The sequence below is a fragment of the Nyctereutes procyonoides genome, unplaced genomic scaffold (genome assembly GCF_905146905.1).
Source record: "Nyctereutes procyonoides isolate TBG_1078 unplaced genomic scaffold, NYPRO_anot_genome, whole genome shotgun sequence".
Lineage (NCBI taxonomy): Eukaryota > Metazoa > Chordata > Mammalia > Carnivora > Canidae > Nyctereutes > Nyctereutes procyonoides.
This window is the reverse complement of record NW_026575052.1, coordinates 34329804-34344460: the sequence shown is the minus strand read 5'-3', so window position 1 is coordinate 34344460 and position 14657 is coordinate 34329804. Positions and strand designations below refer to the sequence as shown.

The 14657-nt window shown below is 32.6% G+C and overlaps 1 protein-coding gene across 3 annotated transcripts in view; it reads right to left on the bottom strand.

The window, feature by feature from the left end:
- Nucleotides 1–14657, bottom strand: part of ADAMTS6 (ADAM metallopeptidase with thrombospondin type 1 motif 6) — a 292419-nt gene that overhangs the window by 253348 nt on the left and 24414 nt on the right. For all 3 annotated transcript variants that reach the window (XM_055332438.1, XM_055332440.1, XM_055332439.1), the window contains exons 5-7: nucleotides 10554–10765; nucleotides 9978–10061; nucleotides 9331–9476 (exon numbers count right to left, since the gene is read on the bottom strand). In XM_055332438.1, coding sequence (XP_055188413.1) covers nucleotides 9331–9476; nucleotides 9978–10061; nucleotides 10554–10765 — 442 coding nt within the window. The remainder of the gene's footprint in view (nucleotides 1–9330; nucleotides 9477–9977; nucleotides 10062–10553; nucleotides 10766–14657) is intronic.

Below are 14657 nucleotides of genomic sequence, written 5' to 3'. Positions count from 1 at the left end.
ACAATTCTAAATAGTACATGGGGAAAAAAGAAATGAAGGGGAACTATAAAGTATTTTGAGCTGAATAGAACTGAAAATACAAAATAAACAAATCTGTGGGATGTGATAAAACTGCATTTAGAAGGAAATTTTATAATACCAAATGATTATATCAGAAAAAGCAGAAAGGTCATGAATCAATGACCACAGTTTCCACTTTAAGAAACAACAAAAAGAAGGGCAAAATTAAACTCAAAGGACTGGAGACAGTCAAAATCATGGACTCGGGATCGAGTCCCATGTCAGGCTCCCTTCATGGAACCTGCTTCTCCCTCTGCCTGTGTCTCTGCCTCTCTCTCTCTCTCTCTCTCTCTCTCTCTCTGTGTGTGTGTCTCTCATGAATAAATAAATAAAATCTTAAAAAAAAAGAAATTAAAGAAAGAGAAAAGAGAAAAACAATAGAGAAAACCACTAAATCCAAATTTGAGAACAACTTAGATGAAATAAATTTCTTGTAAGAGTCAAACTATCAAAGCATAACTATAAATAAAATAACTTTATAGCCCTTTATCTCTTAATCTATTTGAATTGGTAGTTAAAAATTGTCCAACAAAGAAAACACCAGGTCCAGATGGCTTCACTTGGTTCACCACCTAAAACATTTGCAAAGAAATAAAACTAATTCTATATGAACTTTTCCAGGATATTGAAAAGGAAGAAATATTTTCTAATTCATTCTGGAGATCAGCATTACTCTAATATCAAAACCAGATCAAGACATTATAAGAAAACTACACAACAGGGGCCCCTGGGTGGCTCAGTGGTTGAGCATCTGCCTTTGTCTCAAGTCTTGATCCCGGGGTCCTGGAATCGAGTCCTGCATCAGGCAGGGAGCCTGTTTCTCCCTCTGCCTAAGTCTCTGCCTCTTTGTGCCTCTCATGAATAAAAAACTAAAAACTTAAAAAAAAAAAAAACATACAGAATAATAACTCTCATAAGAAATAGATGCAAAAAGGGGCATCCTGGGTGGCTCGGTCAGTTAAGCATCCGACTTTAGCTCAAGTCATGATATCAGGGCCCTGGGATCAAGCCCCACATCAGGCTTCCAGTGAGCAGTCTGCTTGGTCCTCTCCACTGCCCTCTCCCCACTCATGCTATCTCTGACTCTCTCTAAAGAAATAAATAAAATTAAAAAAAATAAAAGGATACAAAAAAATAAAATTTTGGCAAATCATATTTAATATACATCAAAAGGATAATACATCATGGCCAATCTCAGGAATGCAAGATTGGTATGACATTCTAAACCAATCAGTGCAGGGGTACCTGGCCTGCTCAGTCAGTTGAGCATCTGCCTTAAACTGGGGTCGAGGCCCATGTTGTGTGGGGGGTAGGGAGATCCCTGCTCAGCTGGGAGTCTGCTTCTCCCTCTGTCCCTCCCCACTGCTTATGCACTCTCTCTCTAATAAACAAATAAAATATTAAAAAAATAAGTAAACCAATCAATGCAATTCACTGTATTAATACACTAAAAAAAAAGATAAACCATGTGATCATCTCAATAAATTCAGAAAAAGCATGTGACAAATGCAATATCCATTTCTGATAAAAACTCTGAGCAAACTAGGAATAGAGTAAAACTGTGTCAGCCTGATAAAGGGCATCTATGAAAAACCTACAGCTAGCATCACGCTTAATGGGAAAGATGGTATTCTTTCCCACCAAGATCAGGAACAAGACAAGGATGTCTGCTATCCCCACTTTCATTCTACATTGTGTTAGGGGTTCTAGCCAGTAAAATATGGCAAGAAAAAGAATTACAAGTCATTCAGGATGAAACAAGAAGTAAAACTCTCTTTAATCTCAAAAACATCGGGGATCCCTGGGTGGCTCAGCCGTTGAGTGCCTGCCTTCAGCCTGGGGTGTGATCCTGGAGACCCAGGATCGAATCCTACATCAGGCTCCTTGCATGGAGCCGGCTTCTCCCTCTGCCTGTGTCTCTGCCCCCCCCCCCCCCGTCTCTCATGAATAAATAAATAAAATCTTTTAAAAAAGATCTCAAAAACATGATTAACTTTGCAATCCATTGTACAAACCCACTGTAATCTTTTAAAAATCTACTAAGACTAATAAATGAACTTAGCAAAAGTGCAGGATAAAAACTTAGCAAAAGTGCAGGATAAAAATCAACTCTTTTTATATACTAGTGATGAATGACTATAAAATAAAATTTAAAAAATACCATTTACAATAACAACAAAAAAGTAAAGTGTGAATATCACAAAACATTGCTGAGGAAAATTAAAGAAATACACCGTTTTGTAGGTAGGCAGAATCCAAGTCGTGAATATATCAATTCACTGGGTCTAGCACAAATTCAATAGGAACAGATTACACAAAAAATCATAAACAGCAGCAGGCAAAGATCATGGGGGGCCATTAAAGAAGTCTGCCTGTCACACACACCAACATTATTAAAGTATCTCCACATTATTTTTTATCGAACACCCTTATAATTCCTCTAAAAGGACCCTGCAGTTGGATTATCTGGTATAAATCTTGGGTCTTTTAATTAATGTGTGATCTTACCAGTTATTTCACTTCCCTCATCTATAAAATAGAGATAATAACAGAACTTCTCTCACGCTGTTATTATGATGTTTAAAAGATTGAACATCGGGGCACCTGGGTGGCTCAGCGGTTGGGCATCTGCCTTTGGCTCAGAGCATGATCCCAGGGCCAGGCAGGGATCAAGTCCCACATCGGGCTCCCTACAGAGAGCCTGCTTCTCCCTCTGCCTATGTCTCTGCCTCTCTCTGTGTGTCTCTCATGAATAAATAAAGTCTTAAAGAAAAAAAAAGATTAAACATCTGCAAAGCACTTAAGAATTTGGTATTTAATAAACAATTGCAAAAATACATCCATAAAACCAATATAAATACTAAACTTACTATTCCCTAAAGTAAGTGTTTATTAGAATAGATCCTTCTTTATTTAATGATGTCTATTACAAATAAACCTCACTTTTAGTCAAGGTGTGTACAAAGATAGTTTATTAAAATGCATGTATTTAGTCAACCTTAGGCAGTGAGAGAAGAGTATCTTCTTATTCCCATTTTTAGTTAAAATTTAAGAAGCAAAAATAGGTAATGCCTGGGATGACCATGATCTGATTTACCTGATTCTATTTTGTGCCTATTGTCTAGGCATACCTGCCAATGGTACCCTCTCTCAATATTAAATATGTCCCAGATTGCACAGAGTATAAAGGTTGCATAAGTCTGTCATAAGCCTTGATTGGAATGGAAACTGAATCTAGATAAACACACTTGAGTAAGGAATCAACAAATTAGGGATGAAGTGAACAGAAACTGGAAAAGAAAAAAGGGTATACGTGGTTTGGTTAACTAAGAATGAAAGAGCCAGAGTAGTAAGAGAATATTAAATGTTTCAAAATGTTCATATACCAAAATCAATTTATCTGCAAACTGAATTGAAGATTCCTCTGCTGCCGATAAACTTGCATATTCTTAAAAGCTTAGTGATAGTTCATAAAAACTTTATCTGGCCTTTCCTTGAGGATTAAAAGAAACCCATAAATAAATATCAAATAAATGTTAATGTACCACATTTAATTTCCTTTTTCTATCTGTTTAATATATAATCATGAAGGTAATATAGAATTCCAACAGATACATCCTATAAAAATTAAGAAAACTTCTTTCAATCCACATACTATAGGCCAAGTTTTAGCAAGAGACTACTTTTTATAGCTATTTTCAATCTCCCAACTGAAAATATTAGTTGACTTTGGAAATTCTAATCCCTTTAAAATCCAGCAGCAACAAAGCAAATAGTCATGATCCCTTAAGAGGATAAATATGTTCATTTTAATTAAAGACTAAAATATGTGTCTTGGTGTGCAATTTTTGCATCTGTATTATGAGATGTATTTATATGTCCTATGCATTTAATTACTGACAAACTGAAAAGGAAGTATGATTATTAAAGAATAGCCTGTTAATAGAGACATTCTTAAAAGATCTGGATCTTGAATTTTCAAGAATTTAGTCAAATAAGAGAACAAAGTCCTGGTATGTTCCACAATGTAGCTGAACCTTGAAAACATTATGCAAAGTAAAAGCCAGTCACAAAAGACTACATACTTTATGAATCCATTCGTACAAAAGGTCTTGAATAGGCTAAGCTATAGAGACTAAAAGTAGATTAGTAGTTGTTTCAGTCTAGGGCTGAGATGGGAAGAAGGATAAGGGAATAAAGGATAACTTCTTATAGGAATGATGAAAATGTCCTAAAATTAATTATGATGATGGTTGCACAACCCAGCAAATATACTAAAAGTCACTGAGTTGTACATTTATTTTTTTTTATTCATTTATGATAGTCACAGAAAGAGAGAGAGAGAGGCGCAGAGACACAGGCAGAGGGGAGAAGCAGGCTCCATGCACCGGGAGCCCGATGTTGGATTCGATCCCGGGTCTCCAGGATCGCACCCTGGGCCAAAGGCAGGCACCAAACCGCTGCGCCACCCAGGGATCCCGAGTTGTACATTTAAATGGGCAAACAGTATGGTCTATGAATTATATCTCAATAAATCTGTTACCAAAAAGATTTTAGGTTATAATTCCTATCTGAAATACATATTTTTAAACATGATGTTGATAGGAGAGAAGCTCAGGAAATTTATACATTAGTCTGTTCATGTTAATGCTCAAAACTTATGCAAGTATATTCCATGTTACTGAATTCCTATAGACTTTAAAAAGATTTCTTGAATGCTTTTGCCAAAAAATAAATTTAGAAATTGTCTTGATTTTAAATTTGGTGGATATTTTCTGACTTCATATGGGAATATAAATAATTTTTAAATCTGCCAAATTGTAGATATGTATTCCTAAGTACCCATTAGTTCATTTCTTGATACTAAGTTTAATAAGAATAATATGACAGTTTTGTAACATATGTAACTTTTTAAGTGTATACATACAGTCCAAATTTAACTTCTAAAATTGTTTGTTGAGTTTCAAATTCAAAACAGTAATCATTTCTTGACCTAGTTATATAGTGCCATATTCCATTATTTTTTAAAAGTTACCAAATGTCCCTACACATCAGACATCAGTGCTACCAACACTAATGTGGGTACTTGCAAGCTGGACAAGCTCCAAGAGAAACCCCCTCCATTATGACATCCTCCATGAAAGAAAAAGAGATCAGATAGTTCCCAGCAGACTTTATTGCTGCTGCAGACAAATGCAGTCTCAAACATTAAAGAACTCAGAAATCTTCACTAAGGCTAACCTCAGCTGACAAAGGTGAATAGAGACTACATTGCTGGAACTTATCCAGAGCTAGAAAAATCAGACTCAACCCAGCCAGCTTCATTATGCCCACCCACAGAAGATTTTTCTCTACCAAAACCATTCCATAAAATCTGGAAGGGGTGACTGTTCCATCAAATTCACAGACATCAACACAAAGCTATAGAAAGATAAAAAATCAAAGAAACATGACACCATCAAAAGAATACAATGTTTTTCCAGTAAACGACTGCAAAGGAATGGAAATCTACAAATTAACAGACAAATAATTCAAAATACTTGTTCTTAAAAAGTTCAGAAAGCTACAAAGAACACACATCCACAACTCAATGATATAAGTAAAAGAATATATGAATAAAATAATAAATTCAAAAGATATATCAAAATTACATAAAAGAACCTAACAAATTATGAAGCTAAAGAATGAAATGAAAGAAATTTAAAAATGCAATAGAGAGCAACAACAGCAGATATATCAAGCACAAGAAAGAAACCATGAACTTGGAAACAAGTCATTTGATATTACCTACTAAAAGAAAAAAGACAAAACAAAACAAAATAAAAAACAGTGAAGAAAGACTACCTGAATTATGGGACATCATCAAATGAAATGATATTAGCATCATGGGAATCCAAGAAGGAGAAGAGAGATAGGGCAAAAAGCTTATTTAAGGAAATAATAGCTGAGATTTCTATCTGGAGAGATGTATGAACATCCAGGCACACTAAGTTATCACATTGTACGCTTAAAGTATATACAACTTTGTCAGGTATACTTCATTTTTTTCAAAAAGATTAGATAAAGTTAACTGGTATATAACAGATGTTCATTATATATATGTGTGTGTGTGTGTGTGTGTGTGTGTGTGTGTATGTATGTATACATATAAAAATAAAGGTATAGAAAAATTAAAATATGTGTATATATAAATAGTTTTTAATATACTCTTTGGTCTTAATACAGTATTTTTGATACCAGATAAAACAACAGAATTTTTAAAACTTTTTAAATTATTATTATTATTATTATTTTTGGAAAGAGGGAGAGTGTGATTCGGGCAGGGCAGAGGGAAGACAGAGAATCTTAAGCAGGCTCCTTGTTCAGCAGGGAGCCCCACAGTCTCACAACTCTGAGATCATGACCTGAGCTGAAATCAAGAGTCAGGTACCAAACCAACTGAGCCAGCGAGGCACCCCTAAAATTTTAAATTTTTTATTTTGCTTATTTATTTCTGACTAGTCTCAGTGATCTGATAGTTTTGTAGAGCATCATTTGCTTTAAATTTATGCCAATATAAAAAATATATATATTATTTACTAAGAAAAGATAGTATTTTGAGCTTTTATACTTATTTTTTTGAAAAGTAACTATTACTACCTAAGTACAGATCCAAATGGTTTTCTGCTTAAAACATTTAAATCCCTGAGATAAAATTTGGCCTAGCAGAGATAAACATATCCATCAATTTTTCTCTGGAATTCTCAGTAAACACATTATACATTCTCCCTAGTGAGCTGACATTTCAAGCAAACATAAATCATGGTCTTACCTATAAATGGTGAAATCATAACCCTGGATATATTAAGTAAGTTACATGAAGTAATGAAAAATGCTAATATAAAAGCATCTATAAAATTCTTAGAATTTTTACAAAAAATAGCAGTTTTACTTAAAGATATATTCAATTTCACAAATCAAAAATATATAAGGAAGAATCAAACATGGTAAACCATCCAACAAAAACCCTTCAATATTAGAGATGATATTCATTACATTTAGATGAATAATAATAATTTAAAAGGTTTAAAAAAGTCTATTGTTTTATCTGGTATCAAAAATACTGTTTTAAGACCAAAGAGTATATTAAAAACTGTTTATATATACGCATATTTTAATTTTTGTATACCTTTATTTTTATAATAAGTATGTTCACTCCATGGCCTTAATAATTCAAAGATAAGTAGACTTTTAAATAAACTAAAAGTTACTTTGAGACTATAAGAATTCAGAACAGCACTCTATATGCTGCCACAAAGAGATACTTTTCTAACCTCCACTACATAACCAATCTAAAATGGTATGAGATGTGAACTCTTCAAAGTACTCTCCTATTAAATTCTGAGATCATTTATAGTGCTAGTCTAACTGTTAGGAGATACATCTAAAAATAAAATTTTACGTTCAAACCTCAGGCATCAAAAAGGCACACAAAGTAGCTTATAGAAACAAGGGAGAACTGTGCAGAAGATCAGAAAAATATGTAGGCCAGTTCAGAGGAACACGTAAGACAGTTGAATATCGTAGCCAGTGCTGAGAAAAGATGGCTAACTGCCCAGATATATTTCACTATGCAAATACTTATAAATGTGCACTCTTGGTATAGCTACTGTCATTTGATGCAAAAGCTAAAAACTGAATGCACATACAATAACAAAAATATAAAGCACCAGGAGCCCACTGGGCATTGCCTTTTTGGGGAGAGTTGGACTTTATAAATACAAACACAGAAGCCAATGTAAATTATCTGTGATCATTTTGCTAACCATATATAACAGATATTTTCCTGTAGTAATTTCATTGACACTAATCATATCCATATATATTTTTATACAAAGGTTTCTATATTTGCACAATCCTTAGTATATTTTTAACTCCTCAAATATATTTGGGAATCATTCCAGACCACAAGACTCTGAGGAATTGCAGAATTTATCAGACTGACATGTCAACACATACACAATACAGAACCCATACAATGTTGTTTTTATTCAGCAAGCATGTCATAAACAAAATTTTCTAGTTTACAATGCCAGGTAGATGAAGTCAATTAAAGTAATTATAACTGTAAAAAAAAAAACTCAAAAACTTTAACCCTACAACTTAGTTAACAGCGATGTTTTTTAAAAAGCTAAATTCACATTATCTTCCAGGATCTCAAGATTCTGATGCCATATAACTTTATACTCCCTTCATACAGTTTAATGTAGAGTAGATGGGCACACCATAGGTGAAATACATGTTAAACACTATCTTGCAAATTAAAAGAAATAACCAAGAAACCAAAGCCTATTCCATTTCACCAAGATAGAATAATGCTTCCATTTTCATTATTGGGTTTTTTTTTTTCATTTTTAAATACTGATAAGAGGTCACTAGACAAGTTCATCTTAAAATGATTTAAGTAAGCATGCTTCTAACCAGTCATAATTACGGTATAAAAAAACCAAGACAGCAAGCAGAGTACAGTCATAGAATACAGGATCACCAGGGTTTGAGCCTTGCACTTTCACTTGCTTGAGATTTTTAAGTATTTTAAACTAGTTTCCTCATTCTTTACATGGGAAAAATAATAATCGTATCAGTTTCAGAGAGTTCTTGTTGGAGAGTAAGGATGAAAAGGATCTGAATATAGTTATGCAAAACTGGAAAGAATTATATAAATTCATTGCAGTATCATCAAGTAATAATTTTGCTCTGAGAAGCAAGCTATTCAATATATAATGTAATAAATATGCTTCTTTTTATTTATACCTTAATCAAAATATTTTTAATTAAATAAACATTCGTCTAAGTAAACTGTGTAACTATTGATATCCTTACTTTTAACAATTTGGAGGTAAGAATAATTAATATATTTTATAACCGAGAGGGATGACTCACTTTTGTTTTTAAAATATAATCTTCTCATACTTTTTAATCTTTGTTTTATTATATATTTTTTCAATTAACAAAACATATATGTGCTTCCAATTAAACCTTATGAATAGATATCAGTAGAAGGAAAGATGTTCATTAAATTTCTAAGTCAACTCCATATCTGTTCTTTTTCCTTATTTGGTTCATTTGATGCAAACACAATAATAGTGTAATATATTCTTTCTCAGTGGTGATTAACAAATTACCATTTTGCTTTCAATATACTCATTACCTGAATGAGGCCTTAGAACCAAATATAGTTAAAATATCAAACACAACAATCAAAGGTAAAATATTTGCAACAAACCATACCTAGTAATAAGAACAGCATTATCGTGGTGGGCAATCCCATTTTCTGGAATGGTGTTTCCATCACTTTGGTGAGAGAGAATGGATTTCTGCCATTTACAGAAGCTATCGAGGGACTTGTCTGCATGGTGGTTTATCTCCAAGTTTGGCTGCAATACAACATGCATACCAGAAATGTTCCAAACAAATTACTAAGGTCAGTTGTTAAAACTTTTGAAGACTAAAGTGGGACTATAATTAGAAACAGTGGTTTCTAGGAATAATCTCTTGCCAATTTTTATCTCTGTAATATCTGACCTAGAGTTAATTTAGTGTACTATTGAACATTCTTTCCAGTTCCAGCTTTAATGATAATGTGAATATATGTGATTCTCAGTAACCAAAACCACTATTAATAGATCTGCCATGCAAATGCTCATCTTTACTCTGAAACATATAGCTAATATACATATATAGCTTTAACATGACGTATGTGGTATATTCTTATATACTATTTAAAATTTGCTTAAAATATTAAATGCTTAGGAGTGAAAATCCTATTCAACCAGAACTTCCTAAGAGGAGCAATAATAAAATATTTTATTTTATAATACATAATTCTATAGTCTGTCTGCTAAGGGTTTTAGATTTCTAAACTAACTCATTCTTACCTGATCTTCTGTAAGAACAATTAAGCGGGCCACTATAATATTCACAACGTTTCCTAGGCTGGAATCACGGTAAAGTTTGGCAACCTGACCTCCAGAAAATAAGAAAAGACACAAAGTCAGACAAAAATCATAGGGTGATTGTTCAATATTTTTTTAAAGAATGATAAAACAATTTTTCATAAATCAAACTGCTTTGTATATAAAAAGTTATTATTTTATCTCATGCCACTTAGAATTCTACCCTCAAGATGCCTCCATAAAAGATTTTTATACAAATTTCCCTCAAGAAGTATTTTCTCCTAAAACTGAACTACAACATAGTAATTAAGAGGGTGAGCTGATATTTCAAGTTAAAGAAAACCTTTTAAACAAGATTTAATACGACCCATTATCTGAAAATGAACAGTAAAATCACCTTTAAATTAATTTTCTATGGAACTGAAGCATTAATATATCAATTATTTCTCATTTTAGATGAGCAAATTCCTAAAACCATAATTCACATTAAAAATCCATGACCTTAGTCAAAACCACAAATTATTAAATTAAAATATTATATAGAGGCATCAAACTTACAATATTCATCACACTCAAAATGTAATGTTCAATGTCTTTGCGGCCATGGTAGCCCACCATCATTTTGTCTGCCACTACCAGTGTCTCCACAAACCGCTCAATGCTTACTGATCTCTTCTGTCTGTGGCGGATATGCGAGCCATTAATTGGTAGTGAAGAAGGAAAAGCAGATGTTTCATTCAGCCACGAAGGTTTCCCACTTCTTATGAGGTCTACAATAAAAATAATTAACTAGGTTCAGGTAGGTTCACCAATTAAACTTACTTATTTTTAGATCTTTCATATAGACATGCTTCTCGTAAGTTGTCTAAGATACTAAGATTTTCAAAATGAGGAGAGAGGATGAGGAAATGCAGTAGTGAGAAAATTAAATTATTTAAAGTTTTCAAAAAAGTCATTTTATCTGAAACAAATTAAACATTAATAGCATACAGCTGTTAATAAAAACCAAAAATAAGTCTAATGAATTATGTAATGAAAATATTTTTAAGTAATCATTTCATATTATTCCAGTGAGAAATTGTCATAATATTTTAAAATATAGAATATGTGCAAAGTTTTTTAAAAAACAACTAGAGCATTAACTTTCTAAACACCCTAGACAGTTCTGATGAAGAATATCAGTACTGCAAAAATCTATTCCTTTTTAAATTAAGCTATATTGCCCAATATGGGGCTTGAACTCACCATCCACAAATTCTATTCCTAAGACTCCTCTGAGCATTATTTTAAAGTAAGATCCTTTATTAAACTATCTTAATTAAAGCAATTCTACTAGTCTAGAAATTTCAATTCTAAAAGGCTGTGAATTAAGTTTTTCATTTAGTTTTGCAGTACATAACTATTTATACTAAGAGTACCCAAAGTATTCTTCTAAAATCTAGAGGTAAATGGCATTACGAGAGTTGAAAATTTATGATAGAGCATGACTTCCTTTAAACCACATTTTACTGTGGATTGCAGCTTAATCTTTTGTTTTCTAGCCAATTGGTCTTTCAGTTCTAAGTAAATCTTTTAATACTATGGCATTTGTAAACACTTGTCTCATTTATATTCATCTTTAATAAACTTGAACAGATATAGGTCCTTTCACACCTCACTTTCATATCTGTATGTTGGAACAAGAAATCTTTTTTTTTTTAAGATTTTATTTATTTATTCATCAGAGACACAGAGAGAGAGAGAGAGGCAGAGACAGAGGCAAAGGGAGAAGCAGGCTCCACACAAGGAACCTGATGTGGGACTCAATCCCGGGACTCCAGGATCACGCCCTGGGTTGAAGATGGCACTAAACCACTGAGCCACCCGGGCTGTCCTGTATGTTGAACAAGAAATCTAACATCTACTTACTAAAAAATTTATTAAGGAAGAATCAGATTAATTTATATAATATAATTAACAGAAACTGGCAGTATTTTCCATTATTTTTCTAATTACTTTAGTCTCTACCTTTTGAAAATTACTTTGGTAAAAGTTATAAATTTTAAGAAAGAAGAGATAGAAATGACTACAACAAATACCAATAAAATATTTTTTGTTTTTTTGTTTTTTAAAGATTTTATTTATTTATTCATGAGAGACATAGAGAGGGAGAGAGGCAGAGACACAGGCAGAGGCAGAAGCAGACTCCATGCAGGGAGCCCAATGTGAGACTCAATCCAGTACTCCAAGATCAAACCCTGAGCCAAAGGCAGATGCTCAACCACTAAGCCATCCAGGCATCCCTTATTTTTGAAATTTATATACATTAAATGAGTATTTTTATTACTAAAGGTTGAGAGGGGCAGAGACCCATTACTTCTTATTTCAATAGTATAACTTTTTAGACAGCCAGTAAGTATTCCCCTATTCCAGACAGACTCTTAAAGTGGCCCCCATGACCTCCTAATGTTTACACTTTGTGTGACTGCCTCCCCTTTAGTGTGGGTGGGATCTGTATCTTGCTTCTAATCAAGAGAATATAGCTAAGATAAAGGGATGTACATGATTATATACATATAGTACATAATTATGTTACATAATATTATAGTAGCTTTTCTTACTAGAGTTTTCCCTTTGCTAGCTTTAAGAAAGCAAGCAACCAAGTTGATGAACTGTACATGGAAAGGAACTGCAGATGGCCTCTGGCAGACAACTAACTCCAAACTAAAGCTTTAGTCTTAAAATACCAAGGAACTAAATGCGGCCAACAACCACAGGAATAGGAAGGGAGATTCTTCCCCAGTCAAGGCTCCAGATGAGAACTCAGTCCTGGCTGAGGCTAAGTCAATTAACTCATTCATGTATAATTTCTGGTCCACAGAAACTGTGAGGTAATAAAAGTATATTGCTTAAGCCACTGAGTTTGTGGTAATATTGTTATGAAACAGTCAAAATCCTTTCTGCATTAACATAATGCCATTTTTTTTTTGCTCAGTCTTCCAAAATCATAAAATCATTCATGTATTCAAATCATGCCTAGTTTTTCCCTTCATCTGGATGGACAGCCTAAAAGTCTAAATATAGGATTTAATTTCCATTATTTTGGGACGCCTGGGTAGCTCAATGGTTGAGCATCTGCTTTTGGCTCAGGGTGTGATTCCCGATCCGGAATTGGGTCCCATGTTGGGCTCCCTGTGAGGAGCCTGCTTCTCTCTCTACCTGTGTCTCTGCCTCTCTCTGTGTGTCTCTCATGAATAAATAAATAAAATCTTTAAAAAAAAAAAGGTTTAAAAAAATAATTTCCATTATTTTTATCATTTTCACTTCTCTGATCCATTCATCAGTTTCCTCTTATATTTATTTAAAGTATCTGTAAAAAGACATGACTGGACAAAATAAACACAGCAATGGTGTTTCTCAATAGATAGCACGCTATATAAGGTAGCTGCTGTTCTCATCATTTTCATAAATTTCAGACTCTTAGCTTTTTAAATTGTTAGTTTGCTTGGTTATTACTCCATCAGATAAATATATATAATGTCTTTGATGGACATTCATAAATGGCAAGAGGCTTATACGCAAAGAATTTGTTCTGAGATATATACATATTTATACATATATACATAGATATATATGTAAAAAATACACAATAAACGTAATCAAGATATCTGATTTCATTTTAAAAATTAAATAAATCAAAAAAAAATAAAAAAAAAATAAAAATTAAATAAATCCAGCATGATTAGATCATTACAAAACAGTATCTATGTTCTAGAATTGTCAATTGACTGCTTAATGTTATGCCTAATGATCTGTAACTAATATCTTTTTTTAGTCTAAAATAGAATACACAATTGATTTGTTTTGTTTCAAAACAAAGATTAGTAGTTATTCAAATGATAATCATTACATATGCTCAATTTAATTTTGGATAGAGTGTAGAATGTTAAAGAAAACATTCCTCCAAAAACAAACAATAAAGAACTTTTCCCCAAAACCAAATAAATACACAGATCTCTTTGCCATGTGAAATAAGATCCTAAATTTTTTACCAATCTCAAAATATTTTTTAATATATACAGTCATTCAAAATTACCTCACTGATGTGCTTTATTTTTCACTAATAGCACTTATTACTTCTTGGTAGTTGGCCATGTATTGATTTGTTTGCTTGATTGGATTTTTTAATTAGCTCTCTTCACTAAAATATAAGCTTCATGGGAGCAGATACTTTTCTTGTTTTATTTATTGCTCTATTCCCAATGCTTAGAATAAGCCTGACACATACATGCTAAATGAATATTTATTTAATAAATACATAAATAAGCAATTCAGGTATAGAGACAAAATGATATCTACATCAATGGACAATGAGAACATTCAATTATCCCTGGGTAGTCGTAAAAAGAGCAACTTTCACTTCCTTTTTTTTCTTTTTATCCCATGTTATCTAAATTTTTTTACAAAACTTTTTTGAAATTGATAACAATCTAATTAAGATGCAAAAATTTATGTCTGAATAGGAGATAAATATGCTCACTCTCAAAAGGGTTTTTCTTATATTTTTATGTAAAGTTGAGTTCTCAATAACAGATTAAGCGGCAATTAATACCTATAAATGCATGTGTCACTTGAATTTGCTGTCAAAATAGTATCATAATTAAGATCAGAAGTTCTTAACCA